This window comes from Sinocyclocheilus grahami, unplaced genomic scaffold (assembly GCF_001515645.1).
Source record: "Sinocyclocheilus grahami isolate Dianchi unplaced genomic scaffold, SAMN03320097.WGS_v1.1 scaffold342.1, whole genome shotgun sequence".
Lineage (NCBI taxonomy): Eukaryota > Metazoa > Chordata > Actinopteri > Cypriniformes > Cyprinidae > Sinocyclocheilus > Sinocyclocheilus grahami.
The window spans coordinates 730,033-748,114 of NW_015505521.1; the positions used below are offsets into that span (position 1 = coordinate 730,033).

Below are 18,082 nucleotides of genomic sequence, written 5' to 3' on the forward strand. Positions count from 1 at the left end.
CATAACAGCTACAAGTGTATGCACTACTTGCTTTATGCAAGCACTCTATAGGATAAATCACTATACAGGATTTACCCTATTATACTTTATCGACACGAATTGATAGGTGAAGCAACAAACAGCCACCCACAAATAGTTTATAAACAAAGCATCAGGCTGTCTTTGAATTCACATGAACAACGGTTAAAGTTACTCATCGTCAGGCTACAGAAGAATACCATAATTCCTCCGTTCAGTTAGGCCTAATACATCGAGAGTCACGCAGACCTATAACAACCCAGCCACAACACATAATTGCGAATAACATGCCTTACCTTAACACCGAATCGACCACAGAGTCCAACGTTTATATTTTTTATACGAATCTTTGAGTTAAAGGGGTCATATGATGCGATTTCAAGTTTTCCTTTCTCTTTGGAGTGTTACAAGCTGATTGTGCATAGATAAGATCCCTGAAGTTGCAAAGACTAAAGTCTCAAAACCAAAGAGATATTCTTTATCAAAGTTAAGACCCTGCCACGCCCCCCTAAAACGGCTCGTTCTAACACGCCCCCACATGTCTACCTCACTATGTGGAAATATTTGCATAATGCGGCCCAAATGTTCACGCAAAGAAAGAAGGTGTGGTTTCAGGAACAGCAGTTAGTGTTGATGCAGCCATGTCAGGGAGACGCTGTGTGTTTCTAGGCGAAAGCAAAAGCACTTTATTTGGCCTTCCGGAAGTAGATGCATTTAGGAATCTTTAAGATTACTTACAACAGAACAGCAATGCATTTTATGGACGACAGTGTTTTGTGAACCTAGGAGAGGAGGTATCAAATATGGTGATTTGTATTTTAACAAAATCTTACTCAAATATGATACATCAATCTTTTGAGGAACATTTATTTCTTCTTTATCTCTCAGTTATTGTATTGCATTGAATTAAACGTGTTGTCCCCCACAATAAAAACTAAATATATTTTTAAATATCATCTTACTAAGACATAATTGGGAGATATAGAGTGACAGCTGATATTTATATCCTTTTTTTGTAAATATCTGTAACTTGTACTGTCATAAAAATCTTGTTGTTTTGCATATGAATGACACAATTTTACCAAATTTCATATTTGTCAAATTTCATAGTTTAGGCCTATAAATAAAACAATTATAAATAAATGTGTTTTTTCCTCCTCGAGTATGGGCTCCATATTTCTCATTGTGTCATTATTTGGGCCATAAAAGCCTGATGTATCAAAAACATAAAACACGTATGCATTTTTTTTCTTTTATAATTAAAAGGTTCAGCAGACTCTTAATCTTAATCTGTGACTATTTGTGACAGGAAATGATGTAAATGAAATGAAGGAAAGTTTGCTCTTTAGTAGTGTAATTAGTTTCTTCTTTCTCTCCTCAGGCGAGTCTATGGAGATGGAGGAGCGTGTGAGTGAGCGACAGGCTGAAGTGCTAGCAGAGTTTGAGCGCAGAAAGAGAGCGAGACAAATCACCGTCTCTACTGATGATGTAGAGGTCAAGGCCTGCCTCCGAGCTCTTGGCGAGCCAATCACGCTGTTTGGGGAGGGGCCTGCAGAGAGACGAGAGAGGTGGGCGGCCAGATTTTTTGACTATTGGTTAAAGGGGTCATATGATGCTGCTAAAAATAACATTATTTTGTGTATTTGGTGTAATGAAATGTGTTTATGTGGTTTAAAGTTTAAAAAACACATTATTTTCCACATACTGTACATTACTTTTTGTCCTCTATGCCCCGCCTTTTTGAAATGCGTCGATTTTTACAAAGCTCATCGGTCTGAAAAGCGAGATGTGCTCTGATTGGCCAGCTATCCAGTGCGTTGTGATTGGCCGAATACCTCAAGCGTGTGACGGAAATGTTACTGTTGATGCCGTGTCCGGCCGGAGTTTTGGAAGGCCAAACAAAGTAGTTTCGCTTTTTACAACAAAACAGCGTCACACACAGCAGCCTACAGTGAGCAGAGGCCGGGGGCCAGCGTGAGGAACAGCCGGAGGGTTAGAGTGAGCAAAGGCGGGCTTGAGAACGGCGCGGCTGGCGATTTCGAAGAAGGAGTGTCCGGAAGGACATGTGATGACTCCGGGCTGGACTTTGCTTCGTCCACAGTGAAAGCCGATTCGGCGATCGACAGCGCAAAGTTGATGTATTTCCTCAGCTACCAGCACAGATCAGCTCTAGGCATGACGAAGCGGATATCGTCCTCTTTTGGAAGACCAAACAAAGTAGTTTCGCTTTCACAACGAAGCACACCGCGTCTTCACGACATGGCGGCGGCGGCGGCAGCGGCAACAACAATACTATAGTGAGAATAAAAGTTACGCTTTCTTTCTTTGCGTGAACATTTGGGCGGCGTTATGCAAATCTTCCCACATAGTGAGGTAGACATGTTGGGGGCGTGTTAGAACGAGCCATTTTAGGAGGGTGTGGTTGGCTCTTAACTTTTATAAAGCATATCTCTTTGGATTTGAGACTTTAGTCTTTGCAACTTTACAGATCTTCTTTATGCACCAAGAGCTTGTAACACTCCAAAGAGAAAGGAAAAATTTTAATCGCATCATATGACCCCTTTAAAAGCTTTGCAGCATATTCTGGGAAAAAACTGCCCAATTAGATGCATAGAGCATCTAACCGACAAACAAAAGATATTGTGTCAGTATAATGTGGGATTTTTACTGTTGGAGAAATTAGTGATTTTCAACATAGTATTTATATTTGTAGCTAGCACTAGTCTCTTATGTTTACAAATGCTGCATTTTTTAATGCTGCAAAAATGAAGTAAAACAGTAATAAAATATTGCAAAAATATCATTACAGTTTATTAAAAATGTTTTATATTATAGTATATTTTCAAATGTAATTTATTCCTGGGGTGGCAAAGCTGAATTTTCAACGGCCATTATTCCAAGTGTCACATGATCCTTCAGAATTCATTCTAATATACTGATTTGCTGCTCAAGAAACATTTTTTTAAAATTAGCACACATGAAAACATTTGTGCTGCTTAATATTTTTGTGTAAACCTTGATAAATATTTTGCAACGTTATAAATATATATATATATATATATATATATATATATATATATTGTTGTCTCTTTCGATCAATTTAATTCATCTTTTAATTCATAAGTATTCATTTCTTTTAAAAGCAGCACTATGTAACTTTTGACACTCTAGCGGTTAATAAACAGAACTGCACACATCCCGCGGAAGAAGGTTTGTTTTATCTTATATTTAACTGTGTTATTTATTAATTTATTTTAGATACACTATTCACAAGAACATATGAGGTTATTTATATATGCTTTGTATGCCAGTAGGAATCATCATTTTTAGATTTCCAAACATTGCTTTCGCAAGAATTGTAATAATCCAGTGAGGTTTTTGTATGAACAAGGAGTCCTACAACAGAAGGTATGGTCCACACACATGATCACTGAGACAGCCTTAATTAAATTACATGAAGAAACAGAAGCAACACAGAAACACATAGAAGGACTGTGCTACTTCTCCAAGATGCTTAGAACAACCTACCTTTGCATTACCTTAGTTTAGGCACTTCCTGTAAAGTGAGGATGTTTTCAAAAGTAATGCTTGGAATAGTTTATGCTTATCATCAAATTAATATTTGGAGTGACAATTCTTTTGCCTGTAAAATAGAAACAATTCTCCTTATACACTTGCACACAGTTTTTTTTAATTACTTGCAGGCTGGTTGTTGGCTATACTGTCTGTTATAGGACTCCTTGTTCAAACAAGAATTTCTCTGGATTAATAAATTATTCTTTACAAAAAGAATGTTTGGAAACATAAAATTAATTTATAAATAATATTTTAAAATGTATGTTTGAGCATCTATGTTTTAAAAGGCTTGTTATATTTGGTATAAAAACATGTAAAAATGGAGTGTTATATTTGGTATAAAAACTTTTTGTTGTAGGAGTGGCTTGTGTAAATTGTGGAAAGTCCCAGATTGTACACTTGTACGCACATTAAGAGGTAAATATAACAAATATGTTCTGTAGCATTTGTTCTTTAAGTTGTGTCTTTGTCATACTTTTTCATTCCAGTTTACAATACAACTTTTACCACTGAATTCATTGAAGGTAAACTTTTCTTTCTCAGGTCACAATACCAACGTGGGAGCGATTAGCTTTCACCCTCAAGCCACACTCACACTCGAGGAGTCGGATGTCAATATGGCCTCCTGTGCTGTGGATGGATCTGTTAAGCTGTGGAGTTTAGACAGGTGTGTATTATAAGTATTATTTAAAATTTCTGTCTCAATTTCTTAAAAGTAAAATATTGTAATGTTCTTATCTGTAGTGATGAGCCTGTAGCAGACATTGAGGGGCACTCTATGAGGGTGGCTCGGGTGGCCTGGCATCCCTCTGGGCGGTTTCTGGGCACAACTTGGTATGAATGTATTTTCTCTTTTTATATAATTTATTTTTAATGAGGTAAACGCAAAACTATGGTGTGAATATTGGTGTTGGGATAAAGCTTTTCTTTCATATATTTAACCGAATTATCTTTTTTTTTTTTTTGCTCTTTAGCTATGATAACTCATGGCGACTTTGGGATCTTGAAGTTCAAGAAGAAATTCTGCATCAGGAGGGTCATAGTAAAGGTGTCCATGACCTGCACTTCCACCCGGATGGCTCTCTGGCAGGAACTGGGTAAGGGCCTCGCACTAAACCCTGAGGCACTCCACTGTTTTTGTAAAGGAATGAGCACTACACTCAGTCTATACAGTTACATCGATGCTCTTATGAGTCCAAGTATGTTCAGTTTAGGACCAACCAAATAATAATAAAAAATAAAAAAACTTTAATCCGTCATACATGGTTCCTAATCTTAACCCTGATCCCTATGATTGCAGCATTGGTCTTGCAGTATTCGCATTACCAGAGCCTGAACCAATTAGGCTTCCACTTAATTTTGTGATTGTTCATTCAATCTGCTTTTGATTGGTTGAATTAGTTTAAAAGGATTTATACTTGGTTTATTAATCTTTCAATTGTTGTGTTAATGTTATTCATTATTGCTCCATGTACAGTGGTTTGGATGCATTTGCTCGTGTCTGGGACCTGCGGACTGGTCGTTGTATCATGTTCCTGGAGGGCCACCACAAAGAGATTTACAGCATCAATTTCTCACCAAACGGGTAAGTAAAAGAAAGCCCATGTGAATATTTGAAAGATTTAGTTAAGCCGTTTACTGTTATTTGAGCTTCATTTGATAACTAACCCAGAAATCTTCCTTGTGCAGCTTTCACTTGGCAACCGGAAGTGGAGATAACACCTGTAAAGTGTGGGACCTTCGTCAGAGAAGGTGCATGTACACAATTCCTGCCCATGAAAACCTTGTGTCTTCAGTCAAGTTCCAACGTAAGTATTCAAGTTAAGAAGGCATTTATCATCAGTCATTTAGAGATGATTATTTTGAGTATTCAAAAAAAAATACTAATTTACTCGCCTCTTGTCAGCAACCCCAGTCCCCAAACTAAAAAAGCACTGTGGACATTCAGCAAAATATCTTAGTGTTGCACAAAAGAAAGTCACATGGGTTTTGGATGAACAAATATATATATATATATTTTTTTTTTTTAGGTCCGTAGGTCTACTGTCTGTCAAAGTGAATGAGTCTAAATTCACCTCTACTGAACTTGCAAATTTGTGTAACATTTTTGCAATGTCAATATTAACAGTCTTTTCCTTTTAGCTAACGATGGGCATTTTTTGCTGACTGGTGCGTATGACAACATAGCCAAAGTGTGGACACATCCCGGCTGGTCACCTCTGAAGACTCTGGCGGGGCATGAAGGAAAGGTCATGGGGCTTGACCTTTCACCTGACGGACAGCTCATTGCAACCTGCTCTTATGACCGAACCTTCAAACTCTGGATGGCAGAATGAGATTTAAATTTTTTTTCACATTTATTTTTTAAGTTTAGTTTTAAAGAGCTGGAAAACAGCACAAGAGGTCTTTAAACTGGAAGCTGATTGACAGTTTGGTTCAATTAAAACAGAAATACAATCAAATGTTTGAGTTGTGTTGTAACAAGCATCAAGCATTCTAGTACATTGTCTAAGATCTGAAATCCAGTATGTCCATTCTTAAATCTTGATATGTCCATATATCCGATTCCAGTTTTGAGTTTTGCAGAATTTGTCATATTACTGATCCATTTGGGTACCTAAATAAAATGCATTTTATTGTCCCAGGCAATTTTGTAAAGGAATCAGTGGTTTCTGGACAGTAGGATATCCATTGTGAAATGTTTTTTTTTTTTTTTTATCTCACTGTCATAGAGTTGAGTCTGTGCACCATTCACAGCAGAAAGAGATTGATAGCTTGTATGTGAACGTGAATCTAGCACCACCAGCAGCAGAGCAGGCAGTGCTTGCAACAAGGGCTTCTGCGGAAGCGATGCTCTGCTACTGCCACATTGGCCCAGGCTGAGGGTGGTTGATCTGTGATTGGCTGCTTTATAAAGGAGGACTTGGTCTCCAGCTGTGCTTTCTGGCTGTAGGTTCGCTGGTTTTCCACTTCCGCTTTAACACCCAGAAATGCTGCCAGGTCTAGGTCTAGTCCGGTGGCACCCCCGCGAGGTAGAGGAGTGTTCTGCCGGCACTGTGGACAGGGGATCCACATCTGCGGGGAAAAGGCACTTCAGTTACAACCATCTGACACAGCTCAGCTGAGGTGTGTAATACAGTGCATCAACTACCAGGATTCAAAAGTCAAATCATATTTAAATACAATTTTATACAATACAACTAGTTTCAAAGCAGCTTCACAGTAAACTACAAGAAAATAACAGTATTGATGTTGCAAAATTCTTCAGTTTTGAAACAATTTAATATCAGTTGCAGTTCTAAAAAGATAATGTCATTTTTCAGCTCAATTTAGTTCAATAACAGTGTGATTATAGCAATGTTCATTAGAATCTAACTTTGTTCAATTATACAGCAGCTCTACATCAGATAGTGTTATTATTCAGCTGAAGTCATTTCAGTGTTGATTCAGATCAGTTCAATATTAGTGCAAATTTTAAATTGAGTTTAATTTAGTTCAATTTAACCCAAGATTTTGCTTGATTAATTCATTAAATATCTAATTAGGTGAAAGGGGTAAAATTTTGAACTAACATTACGTCAGTTGTTTTGTATTACAATTTTTCTAACGATGTTATGTTTAAATATGCAAATGATGCATTGTCTAATTTTATATATATATATATATATATATATATACATATATACTGATCAGGCATAACATTATGACCACTGACAGTTTTTCAGCTCAATTTAGTTCAATAACAGTGTGATTATAGCAATGTTCATTAGAATCTAACTTTGTTCAATTATACAGCAGCTCTACATCAGATAGTGTTATTATTCAGCTGAAGTCATTTCAGTGTTGATTCAGATCAGTTCAATATTAGTGCAAATTTTAAATTGAGTTTAATTTAGTTCAATTTAACCCAAGATTTTGCTTGATTAATTCATTAAATATCTAATTAGGTGAAAGGGGTACAATTTTGAACTAACATTACGTCAGTTGTTTTGTATTACAATTTTTCTAACGATGTTATGTTTAAATATGCAAATGAGGCATTGTCTAATTTGATATATATATATATATATATATACTGATCAGGCATAACATTATGACCACTGACAGGTGAAGTGAATAAAACTGATTCTCTTTTCATCATGGCACCTGTTATTGGGTGGGATATATTAGGCAGCAAGTGAAAATGTTGTCCTCAAAGTTGATGTGTTAGAAACAGGAAAAATGGGCAATTTTAAGGGTTTGAGTGAGTTTGACAAAGGCCAAATTGTGAAGGCTAGACGACTGGGTCAAAGCATCTCCAAAACTGCAGCTCTTGTGGGGTGTTCCCGGTCTGCAGTGGTCAGTATCTATCAAAAGTGCTCCAAGGAAGGAACAGTGGTGAACCGGCGACAGGGTCATGGGCGGCCAAGGCTCACTGATGCACGTGGGGAGCGAAGGCTGGCCCGTGTGGTCCAAGCCGACAGACAAGCTACTGTAGCTCAAATTGCTCAAGAAGTTAATGCTGGTTCTGATGTCAGAATACACAGTGCATCGCAGTTTATTGCGTATGGGGCTGCATAGCTGCAGACTAGTCAGGGTGCCCATGCTGACCCCTGTCCACCGCCGAAAGCACCAACAGTGGGCACGTGAGCATCAGAACTGGACCACGGAGCAATGGAAGAAGGTGGCCTGGTCTGATTCACATTTTCTTTTACATCACGTGGACGGCCGGGTGCGCTTACCTGGGGAACACATGGCACCAGGATGCAGAGGCAGTGTGATGCTTTGGGCAATGTTCTGCTGGGAAACCTTGGGTTCTGCCATCCATGTGGATGTTACTTTGACATGTACCCCCTACCTAAGCATTGTTGCAGACCATGTACACCCTTTCATGGAAATGGTATTCCCTGGTGGCTGTGGCCTCTTTCAGCAGGATAATGCGCCCTGCCACAAAGCAAAAATGGTTCAGGAATGATTTGAGGAGCACAACAACGAGTTTGATGCGTTAACTAGGCCCCCAAATTCCCCAGATCTCAATCCAATCAAGCATCTGTGGAATGTGCTGAACAAACAAGTCCGATCCATGAAGGCCCCACCTCGCAACTTTCAGGATTTAAAGGATCTGCTGCTAACATTTTGGTGGCAGATACCACAGCACACCTTCAGGGGTCTATTGGAGCCCATGCCTCGACAGGTTGGGGCTGTTTTGGCAGCAAAAGTGGGACCAACACAATATTGGGAAGGTGGTCATAATGTTATGCATGATCAGTGTGTGTGTGTGTGTGTGTATATATGTATATATGTGTGACTTGTTCAACCAAGTTGATTATACCTAGGCGGCCTACTTAAACATTTAAGGCAGCAACACCTTTTTAAATAAGTTAAATATTTCTTACAGTGATAGGCTATATCTGACTATAATTTGTTAACGCTAGATCATTAGTGGTTTTCCACAAACCACAAGATGGACAAACATTACTATTTGCTCTGAAAATAGTGATATTTGTGATGAAGCATTTAAGTAGCTTGAGTCCCACCTGCTCATTGATGAGGGTGTCCAGCCGCTTCAGACAGACCTGGCAGAACGTGTGACCACAGTAGAGTTTGCGGGGGAGTCTCTCTCCCAGATTATAGGCACTGTAGCAGATGATGCAGTCCAGTTTCCGGCTGTCCCTGGAGTTCTGTGCTCCAGTCTCCACATCCCCTTCCGCAGGAGCCTCAGACGCAGATCCATCCTCATCTGAGACCCTACAGAACGAGCTCAGTATGATACAAACATCTCTGGGTCTTTGCCTGAGATGTTCAGTGCTGACTTTGTAATGGCTAATTATTTGTGGCCAACATAGTTGGCCTAAAACTTTCAGTACAGAGCCAGCAAAAATGTATTTGAACCATAATGTTCCTGAAAATATAAAAGCAACTTCAAACATCCACTAAAAAATGTCTTTGAAACCAGTTGGTTAAAATTGCAAAAATGCCACAAAACCAATAACTATTTACATTTTTCCTCACAATGTTTTACTCTTCCAGATACACAAGGTCAGCCGTTAAAGAGTGTAAGCCGAGCCGCATGTATCTGTTTACTATTAGTGGCCGCAGCAATAAAATTTGTATACACAAGATGTAATAGTAAAAGATCTGTTTGCTGTAGGTGTTTAACCTCTAAAAATGTTCTATTTATTTCAAACCAGCAGTGCATGTCCAAACAAACAAGCACAAAACATAACCATAAACATACAATGTGCTCAGTCGTCTTGAAATATCATGATGGAAAAGGTTTTATTTGCATGACTTGTCAGAGTGATTTCATTGTTTATACTGAGAGCATGAACCGTAAGGAATGTTTATTTAATGGAATTCATCATTTTATATATAATTAAATTATATAAAAAATTAATAAGAAACACATGCATAATCTTAAGAAATAAAATGATAAAATAACATTTCATTTAAAAAAAAAAGAAGCAAAAATTCAAATGTGTTATATTTTAATATGACGTAAGCAATTTCCTGTAACTTCAAAAATGTATGTTCCGTGCAGAAGGTCTACCTGTCCACCTCATCCTTGGGTTTATTCTGTGTGCCATCGGTCTCTTGAGGTTCTGCCGTTCCGCTTGCAGTTCCATCCATGTTTAATGTACTAAAAGTCCAACTTCTGTTAACATTTTACAGCCGACTCTGTCTTGGTTTCTCCATGCTGTGAAATCCTTTGTCAGATAGTTTAACACTTGAGTGCACCCTCTGTTGCTTTCCCTGAAGTTGTCCTTGCAGTTCCCAGCAGCACGGGCTCAATCTTTGTTGCTGTTAGCTCGCTCTCTCTTGCTCTCTCACCTGACCAACCAACCAACCACAACTGCCTCTCTGAAATGGAGGACAAACAATGGTGTGCTTCCCCAGAGCCTTTAATATTTAAGTACCTCCCTGTCGCTGTGGACCTATGCCTTTAAACATACACAACTGCACGTTCAACCTTTGGAAAAAAGAAAAGCCATTGGTGGTTGTGGGAGGAGAGTTGCATGTTGTTGAGCAGGTGTTTTAGTCATTAGTCCAGAGTTGCACTTTTATGTATCTTCTAAAGCTCTTGGTATTAACTGCTCTGTTATTTTCCCTTACTAAATAAGTAATACTTCCATTCTGTCTTGCATATAATAAGGAAAAAGTCTGACGGTTTGATTTGACGGAAGATTTGGGTTTAGTTTTGTGGGAAAACATGAAATTAAAGACATCAGACACATTTAGGGTGCAAGAAAGTAGAATGGGAGGAGGGCGTATCGCTTTACAGTCACAAAACATGCCTGAAATTCAAGCCTAGTCACCCACAGACAGTCTGTCATCAACGTTTCCCTGCCAAATTAATTCTGAGACCTTCTTCAACCCCACACCATGGCTATGGGGTGTTCATACTGGCAGATACAGTGGGGAAAAAAGTATTTAGTCAGCCACCAATTGTGCAAGTTCTCCCACTTAAAAAGATGAGAGAGGCCTGTAATTTTCATCATAGGTATACCTCAACTATGAGAGACAAAATGAGAAGAAAAAAAATCCAGAAAATCACATTGTAGGATTTTTAAAGAATTTATTTGCAAATTATGGTGGAAAGTAAGTATTTGGTCAATAACAAAATTTCATCTCAATACTTTGTTATGTAATGTTTTTATTATTTATTAGCTCTAAAAAGGGGAATATTTATGATGAATTATAACTGGTTATGATTCATAATAAATATTTAGATTATATCTTCGAATTAACTGTAGCAGAATCAATATTACAATTATTTGATCTGTCCGTCCACCGAGCAGACAATATAATCATAGTCCCTGGCGGCGCAGTGTGTTACTGATGGTAGCCTTTGTTACTTTGGTCCCAGCTCTCTGCAGGTCATTCACTAGGTCCCCCCGTGTGGTTCTGGGATTTTTGCTCTCAGTTCTTGTGATCATTTTGACCCCACGGGGTGAGATCTTGCGTGGAGTCCCAGATCGAGGGAGATTATCAGTGGTCTTGTATGTCTTCCATTTTCTAATAATTGCTCCCACAGTTGATTTTTTCACACCAAGCTGCTTACCTATTGCAGATTCAGTCTTCCCAGCCTGGTGCAGGTCTACAATTTTGTTTTTGGTGTCCTTTGACAGCTCTTTGGTCTTGGCCATGGTGGAGTTTGGAGTGTGACTGTTTGAGGTTGTGGACCGGTGTCTTTTATACTGATAACGAGTTCAAACAGATGCCATTAATACAGGTAACGAGTGGAGGACAGAGGAGCCTCTTAAAGAAGAAGTTACAGGTCTGTGAGAGCCAGAAATCTTGCTTGTTTGTAGGTGACCAAATACTTATTTTACCGAGGAATTTACCAATTAATTCTTTAAAAATCCTACAATGTGATTTTCTGGATTTTTTTTTTCTCATTTTGTCTCTCATAGTTGAGGTATACCTATGATGAAAATTACAGGCCTCTCTCATCTTTTTAAGTGGGAGAACTTGCACAATTGGTGGCTGACTAAATACTTTTTTGCCCCACTGTAACTATTATTATTGACCAGGAGAACGTGAAGTAGAAGGAGGTACAGCTAAATTAGAGTCATGTTAGACTTAATGAGGGTAAATGAGATCTCAGATGTTCAGTCTTCAGCAGGTTTTGAGCTGATCACCTGAACCAAAACTGTGATGTGATCAATCACTCTGGAGCATCAGGAAAATAACACAGTAACACAGCTGATTGGTTGATGGAAGAACACACACAGCCCTGAATCTCTTGACGTCAAAGACAGCAGACTGAGAAAAGCATTACAGTAAATCAAAGAATCCTGAAAGCATGCATCACTGTTTTTATAACAATATTAAAGGGATAGTTTATCCAAAAATGAAAAGTAAGCCATCATTTACTCAACCTGATGTTATTTTAAGCTGTTTTCTTTTTCGGATCACAAAAGTAGATTTTATATTTTTTACTTCCATATAATAGCAGTGGAGGTAACAAAACAACAGGTATGAGGGGACCATTAGTTACTGTGGGTCAAGGGCTAGTTTACCCCAAAATACAAACTGTCATCACAAAGACAGCAGACTGAGAAAAGCATTACAGTAAATCAAAGAATCCTGAAAGCATGCATCACTGTTTTTATAACAATATTAAAGGGATAGTTTATCCAAAAATGAAAAGTAAGCCATCATTTACTCAACCTGATGTTATTTTAAGCTGTTTTCTTTTTTCGGATCACAAAAGTAGATTTTATATTTTTTACTTCCATATAATAGCAGTGGAGGTAACAAAACAACAGGTATGAGGGGACCATTAGTTACTGTGGGTCAAGGGCTAGTTTACCCCAAAATACAAACTGTCATCGTTTACTCACCGTTATGTCGTTCCAATCATGACTTTCTACTGTGGAAAATATAAAAATATATTTTTAAGAATGCTAGGAACTAACAACATTGAAGCCCATTTGCTTCCATTGTATGGACACACACACACACACACACACACACACACACTCATAAACCTAAATAAAACACAAAACACTGACACATTTCTAAAAATGTCTTGTTTAATGTTCCACAATAGAAAAAAAGTCATTCTTGGAACAACATGGGTAAATAATGACAGAATATTCATTTTTGGGTGAACCTTTTAAGCAATACAAGAGTTTGTATATACAAGTTCAACCATGACTCACAACTTTTAACAATATTGCATTTTTTTAATCGGTTACTACACTGCAAAAAAAACAAAAACAAATTTTAATAAAAATTTTGTTAAAACGTAATTATGTTAGAAGAACAATACCAAGATGGCGCCGCGGATGGCCGCCTCTGTGTTGTTTTACTGTTTTTGTTCATTTTTCCCATAGGCGAGGGAAGTGGGGGAGCTGAGGGTACTGCAGCACCCCCTGTTTTTTTCTGTGGGCAACTGTTTAACTGTTGGGAATTTAAAAAAATACAGTAAGTGCAAATAGCCCAACTTGTTGGCAGAAGCTATTTACACTAACTCCACTCACCAATGTGTGATTGGACTAGTCAAGATTACAAAAGACGGACATCATTCGTCAGATTCAGTGGGGCAGATGGTAAAGTGTGTGTCATACTCCTTTTGACGTGATCGACCCGGGTTCGAATCTGCCTTTTGGTGAACTTTTTTTCTCCCTTTTCAAATTTAAAACCACATCAGAAAAGCATTTATTTTTAATAAAAATGAAGGAAATAATCAAAAAGTTGAAAATAAAGTATTGGGTAGGGTTAGGGTAGGTGTAGAGGGCTTTTGTCCCAATAAGGTGGCATCCATTTAATAATTTGAATTCAAATTTACCCACAATAAGTTATTGCATACTGTTTTATAATGTATTACAATGCTGAGGTGCAGATAATTGCCACTATTTGCAATAAGTAATTAGCAGAATATACTGCTATTTTAACATTGTATAAATAAAAGTATATAACTAAAAAATACTGCTATCCCCCCCCCCCCAAGCGCATACAGCACCCCAACCTAAAACATCTTCCCGCACCCCTGCTTTTTCCCTGTTTTTTGTTTATCAAATGCAATCGGTTTCACCAAGGATTAACTGCTGAACATTCGGCAGAACACCACGCAATCTTCTACCGGTTCTCGACTATTCTGATGTTTTGCTGGACATTGTAGTTGGCGGAGCAGCAGCGCTGTTCAAACGCTTTAAAGGCCGGGACACAGCCGACTGCAAACTAACACGTGCATTCTGCGCATGCATGAGAGGAATTAACTGTCTATATCAGCAGCTATCAATAGTATATATTCGTCATTCAAAATGTCAATTCAACATTGATAACTTTAATCATTTTAAGCGGCTCATGCTGTTATGAAAACATTCGTGTATTAGAATGACTGGGAATGATCACGTAACATTTAAACAGCCTTCTGTCTGTACTGCCTTCATTTATGTGCTTGTTTTCATCACTTTCGCTTTAATTCTTGGGCACTGACTTGTTCGCTAAACTGAACTTGCAATCAGAGCTTTTACTCGTGCCGACGGTCCCGATGCCGATTCAACACGTTGAATCGGGCAAACTGCCGCCGACGTGAGCCCGACGAGTGGAACACACCAAACAAACTAGCCCGACTGTCGCTCGCCGTTGGCCCGACGATGCGTGGTGTGTCCCGGCCTTAAGACGCGCAAGCGTGGGAAGCGAGCCGGCACACTCATCAAGCTTCGACAGCGCTGCTTCAGAATGGCGCTGCCTAGCATCCATCTGGCGAATCTCCGCTCTCTACCCAACAAAATGGATTAACTTTTCCTGCTCTCCCGAATAAATAAGGACTTTTCGAACTCTGCTGCGCTGTGTTTCACGGAAACCTGGTTGAATGAAGCCATTCTGGACAGTGCGTTACATCTGCCGGGCTTCCAGCTGTTCAGAGTGGATCGCGACGCAGAATCAACAGGGAAATTGCGTGGCGGTGGGACATGCTTCTACATCAACGAAAAGTGGTGTAGATGTAACAGCGTTGAAGAAGATGTGCTGTCCTGATCTAAAAGTGCTCTTCATCAACTGTAAGCCATTCTACTTGCCACGGGAGTGTTTACATTCCACTGCAAGCGCACGTGAGCGTGACGCTACAATAGCTGACTGATCAGATCGCAGACACAGAGCAACAACACCCGGACTCTGTTATAATTATTCTCGGGGACTTTAATAAAGCAAACCTCACACGCGAACTGCCAAAACATATTACATGCCCCACCAGAGACAAAAATATTTTGGACCACTGCTACACCACAATAAAGGATGCATATCACTCCGTCCCCAGAGCAGCTTTAGGACTCTCTGACCACTGCCTGGTTCATCTTCTTCCAACATACAGGCAAAAACTTAAATCTGCTAAGCATGTCTTAAAGAACTGTAAAGAGATGGACCAACGAAACAGAGTGGGCATTACAAGCATGTTTCGACTACACTGATTGGAGTGTTTTTGAAGCTGCTGCCACTGATCTGGATGAGCTCACGGATTCTGTAACATCCTACATCAGTTTCTGTGAGGATATGTGCATTCCTACCAGGACTCATTTAATATACAACAACGACAAACCATGGTTCACAACAAAACTCAGAAATGTTCAGTATGTTTACATGGTGTTTTAAATCATGGCGGGTGAGGGCGTTTTCATACACGTTTGGCCAATCAATGTCTACTTACATCACGGGTAGTACCAGTTGTGCTGGTTAGACCCTGCACTGTAGTAGGAGCTAATCTGGTTCTTGAAAAAGGTAGTACGGTACTAAAATCGCACCCAGTTCCGGCGGTGCGAAAACGCCAAAAAGTGGGTAGTTCCACAATTAGTTCTGGTACTATGAAAAGGTTCCCGCGGTGCGAAAGGCCCTAGTAACACCTCCAGCAACCCCCCTCTCCCCCCTCCTGCACTTCAGATTAGTGAAGATGATATGCGTCAGGTCTTCAGGAAACAGAAAATAAGAAAATCACCAGGCCCAGACGGTGTTACACCAGCCTGTCTAAAAACCTGGCCTACATCTTTTCGCAGATCTTCAACAGATCACTGGAGCTGTGCGAAGTCCCTGCCTGCTTCTAACACTCCACCATCATCCCCATCCCAAAGAAACCCAAAATCAAAGGATTTAATGATTACAGACCTGTTGCTTTAACGTCTGTGGTCATGAAGTCGTTTGAAAGACTGGTGTTGGCTTATCTGAAGGACATCACTGGACCCCCTGCAGTTTGCTTACCGAGCAAACAGGTCTGTGGATGATGCAGTCAACATAGGACTGCACTACATCCTGCAACATCTGGACAAATCAGGGACTTATGTGAGGATCTTGTTTGTGGACTTCAGTTCAGCCTTAAACACCATCATCCCAACACTCCAAACTAACCCAGCTCTCTGTTCCTAACTCCATCTGTCAGTGGATCACCAGCATTTTGACAGATAGTCAACAGCTAGTGAGAATTGGTAAATTGACATCCAATAGCCGCACCATCAGCACTGATGCTTCCCAAGGATGCGTTCTCTCCCCACTGCTCTTCTCCCTGTACACCAACGACTGCACCTCTACCGACTCCTGTCAAGCTCCTGAAGTTTGCAGACGACACTACAGTCATCGGCCTCATCCAGGATGGTGACGAGTCTGCTTATAGAAGCGAGGTTGAGCAGATTAATAGCTTGGAGTCAAAAAGGTTGAAAACCACTATCTGATAGTGATGTGCTGCATCATACACTTTACACCAGCAGATAACAGCACAGAGCAAATCTTTTTACAGTAGGTACACTTGTGCTTTATAGCTGTCGGTTGTAACTCACTAAACATTTATAAGAATTTTCTTTTGCTTTGCCATCTCTAAATGTTGAAGCTATGTTATTATAAAGTGATATAAGAGAACGATGGGACAGAATATTTTCCTCAGAATAGCAGTTTCAGTTGCTGCAGCATATTTGTACATCTCTGATTTCACATGTTGGCAGTGTGGATGAAGAAATCTTATTTCACAATGTCCTTCTGCTGGCAAAATGAGGGCAATCAGACGTCATTGGTCCTATCAATCCTCTGTTTCGTGTGTGCATGTATCAGTGTGTTTTGTGTAGTTTGTCTCTGCATGGGAACTCACCTTGGTGGACACCAGACAGATCTCAACTTTCCCATGCACTCTCGATCCTTATCTCACATGTAGGGTTGTGTTGTGGTAAGAAATGATGACATATGAAAATCCCACGACACTGTAAACAACGAAAAAGGTGAGGACTGCTTTTTAAAACGGGATCTCTTTAGTTTATTTTGATATGTAGTGGTACTACTATGTTTTAGGCTACAATGTTTTTGAACCATGTACCCTAAATAAGACGAAAACAAAGGAACACAGGACAAAGTAATTAGAAGCACTATGAAACTGAATCCAGTAAACTAACATCATCACCCAGTCCTCAGAGGCTTTTGGCTACACTACATATTTATAATGTTTCTTAAACATTTTAATAAAGTTCATAAAGCAATTTTCTTGTAGATAAATACACATGAGACTAAAGTGGTGTTTACACTGAGTGCAATTTGCTGTATTTTCCTCACCTGGTCAAAACGGCATTGTTAAGAAGAGAGAGAGAAAAAAAAGACGACAAAAATGTTGCATTGGTGTATAAGAGTGTGCTTACACTTGTAAATCGGTTCTCTTGGTTCAGACCTAAGAAGAAAACGTTATATTTAGTCCTGGTTCGCTTGGCATCCACACTGTCATTTTTAACACTGAACATAAAGATACAAAACAAAAGATATTAGGATACGGTCACAACGTGATTGGACAGCTTTAATGATGTGTATTTTGCGAACTTACCTAACATCCAAAATAGCTGTGTGCAGGGCTTAATGCGCTTGTTTTCATGTACATATGGTGGTGTTTTTACCAGCTAACTCACGAAGAGCTTATAAAATGTGTAAAGGAGTCAAAACAGTGCCAGGAATACTGCTGCAAAGAGATGGCATTGGTTAAAACTTATGGGGCTGTCACGTGATGAACGAACGACTCGGAAAAACGCGAAGACTCCAG

At 39.3% G+C, this 18,082-nt stretch overlaps 2 protein-coding genes across 2 annotated transcripts; one reads left to right on the plus strand and one right to left on the minus strand.

Moving 5' to 3' along the window:
- The first annotated feature begins 1,344 nt into the window (after positions 1-1,344).
- On the plus strand, positions 1,345-6,267 carry LOC107603172 (U4/U6 small nuclear ribonucleoprotein Prp4-like). Its single transcript, XM_016295886.1, has 8 exons — positions 1,345-1,586; positions 3,953-4,011; positions 4,138-4,261; positions 4,339-4,428; positions 4,569-4,691; positions 5,072-5,179; positions 5,284-5,402; positions 5,737-6,267. The coding sequence occupies exons 1-8, from the start codon at positions 1,345-1,347 to the stop codon at positions 5,928-5,930; spliced, it is 1,059 nt and encodes a 352-aa protein (XP_016151372.1). The 3' UTR covers positions 5,931-6,267.
- Positions 6,268-6,373: 106 nt separating this feature from the next.
- Positions 6,374-10,203, minus strand: LOC107603190 (RING finger protein 224-like). Its single transcript, XM_016295917.1, has 3 exons — positions 10,124-10,203; positions 9,111-9,321; positions 6,374-6,669 (listed from the first exon to the last, which is right to left on the minus strand). Exons 1-3 carry the CDS (start codon positions 10,201-10,203, stop codon positions 6,388-6,390), a joined length of 573 nt encoding a protein of 190 aa, XP_016151403.1. The 3' UTR covers positions 6,374-6,387.
- Between the last annotated feature and the right edge of the window lie 7,879 nt (positions 10,204-18,082).

What these genes read in the sequence shown, in the direction of transcription:
- LOC107603172 (XM_016295886.1), top strand. Translation starts at nt 1,345, where the DNA reads ATGAAGGAAAGTTTGCTCTTTAGTAGTGTAATTAGTTTCTTCTTTCTC. An exon ending in GGCTCTCTGGCAGGAACTGG is followed by an intron (nt 4,692 to 5,071) that starts GTAAGGGCCTCG and finishes CTCCATGTACAG; the next exon opens with TGGTTTGGATGCATTTGCTC. An exon ending in GTCTTCAGTCAAGTTCCAAC is followed by an intron (nt 5,403 to 5,736) that starts GTAAGTATTCAA and finishes TTTTCCTTTTAG; the next exon opens with CTAACGATGGGCATTTTTTG.
- LOC107603190 (XM_016295917.1), bottom strand. Translation starts at nt 10,203, where the DNA reads ATGGATGGAACTGCAAGCGGAACGGCAGAACCTCAAGAGACCGATGGC. An exon ending in CCCAAGGATGAGGTGGACAG is followed by an intron (nt 9,322 to 10,123) that starts GTAGACCTTCTG and finishes CTCGTTCTGTAG; the next exon opens with GGTCTCAGATGAGGATGGAT. An exon ending in ACACCCTCATCAATGAGCAG is followed by an intron (nt 6,670 to 9,110) that starts GTGGGACTCAAG and finishes TTTTCCCCGCAG; the next exon opens with ATGTGGATCCCCTGTCCACA.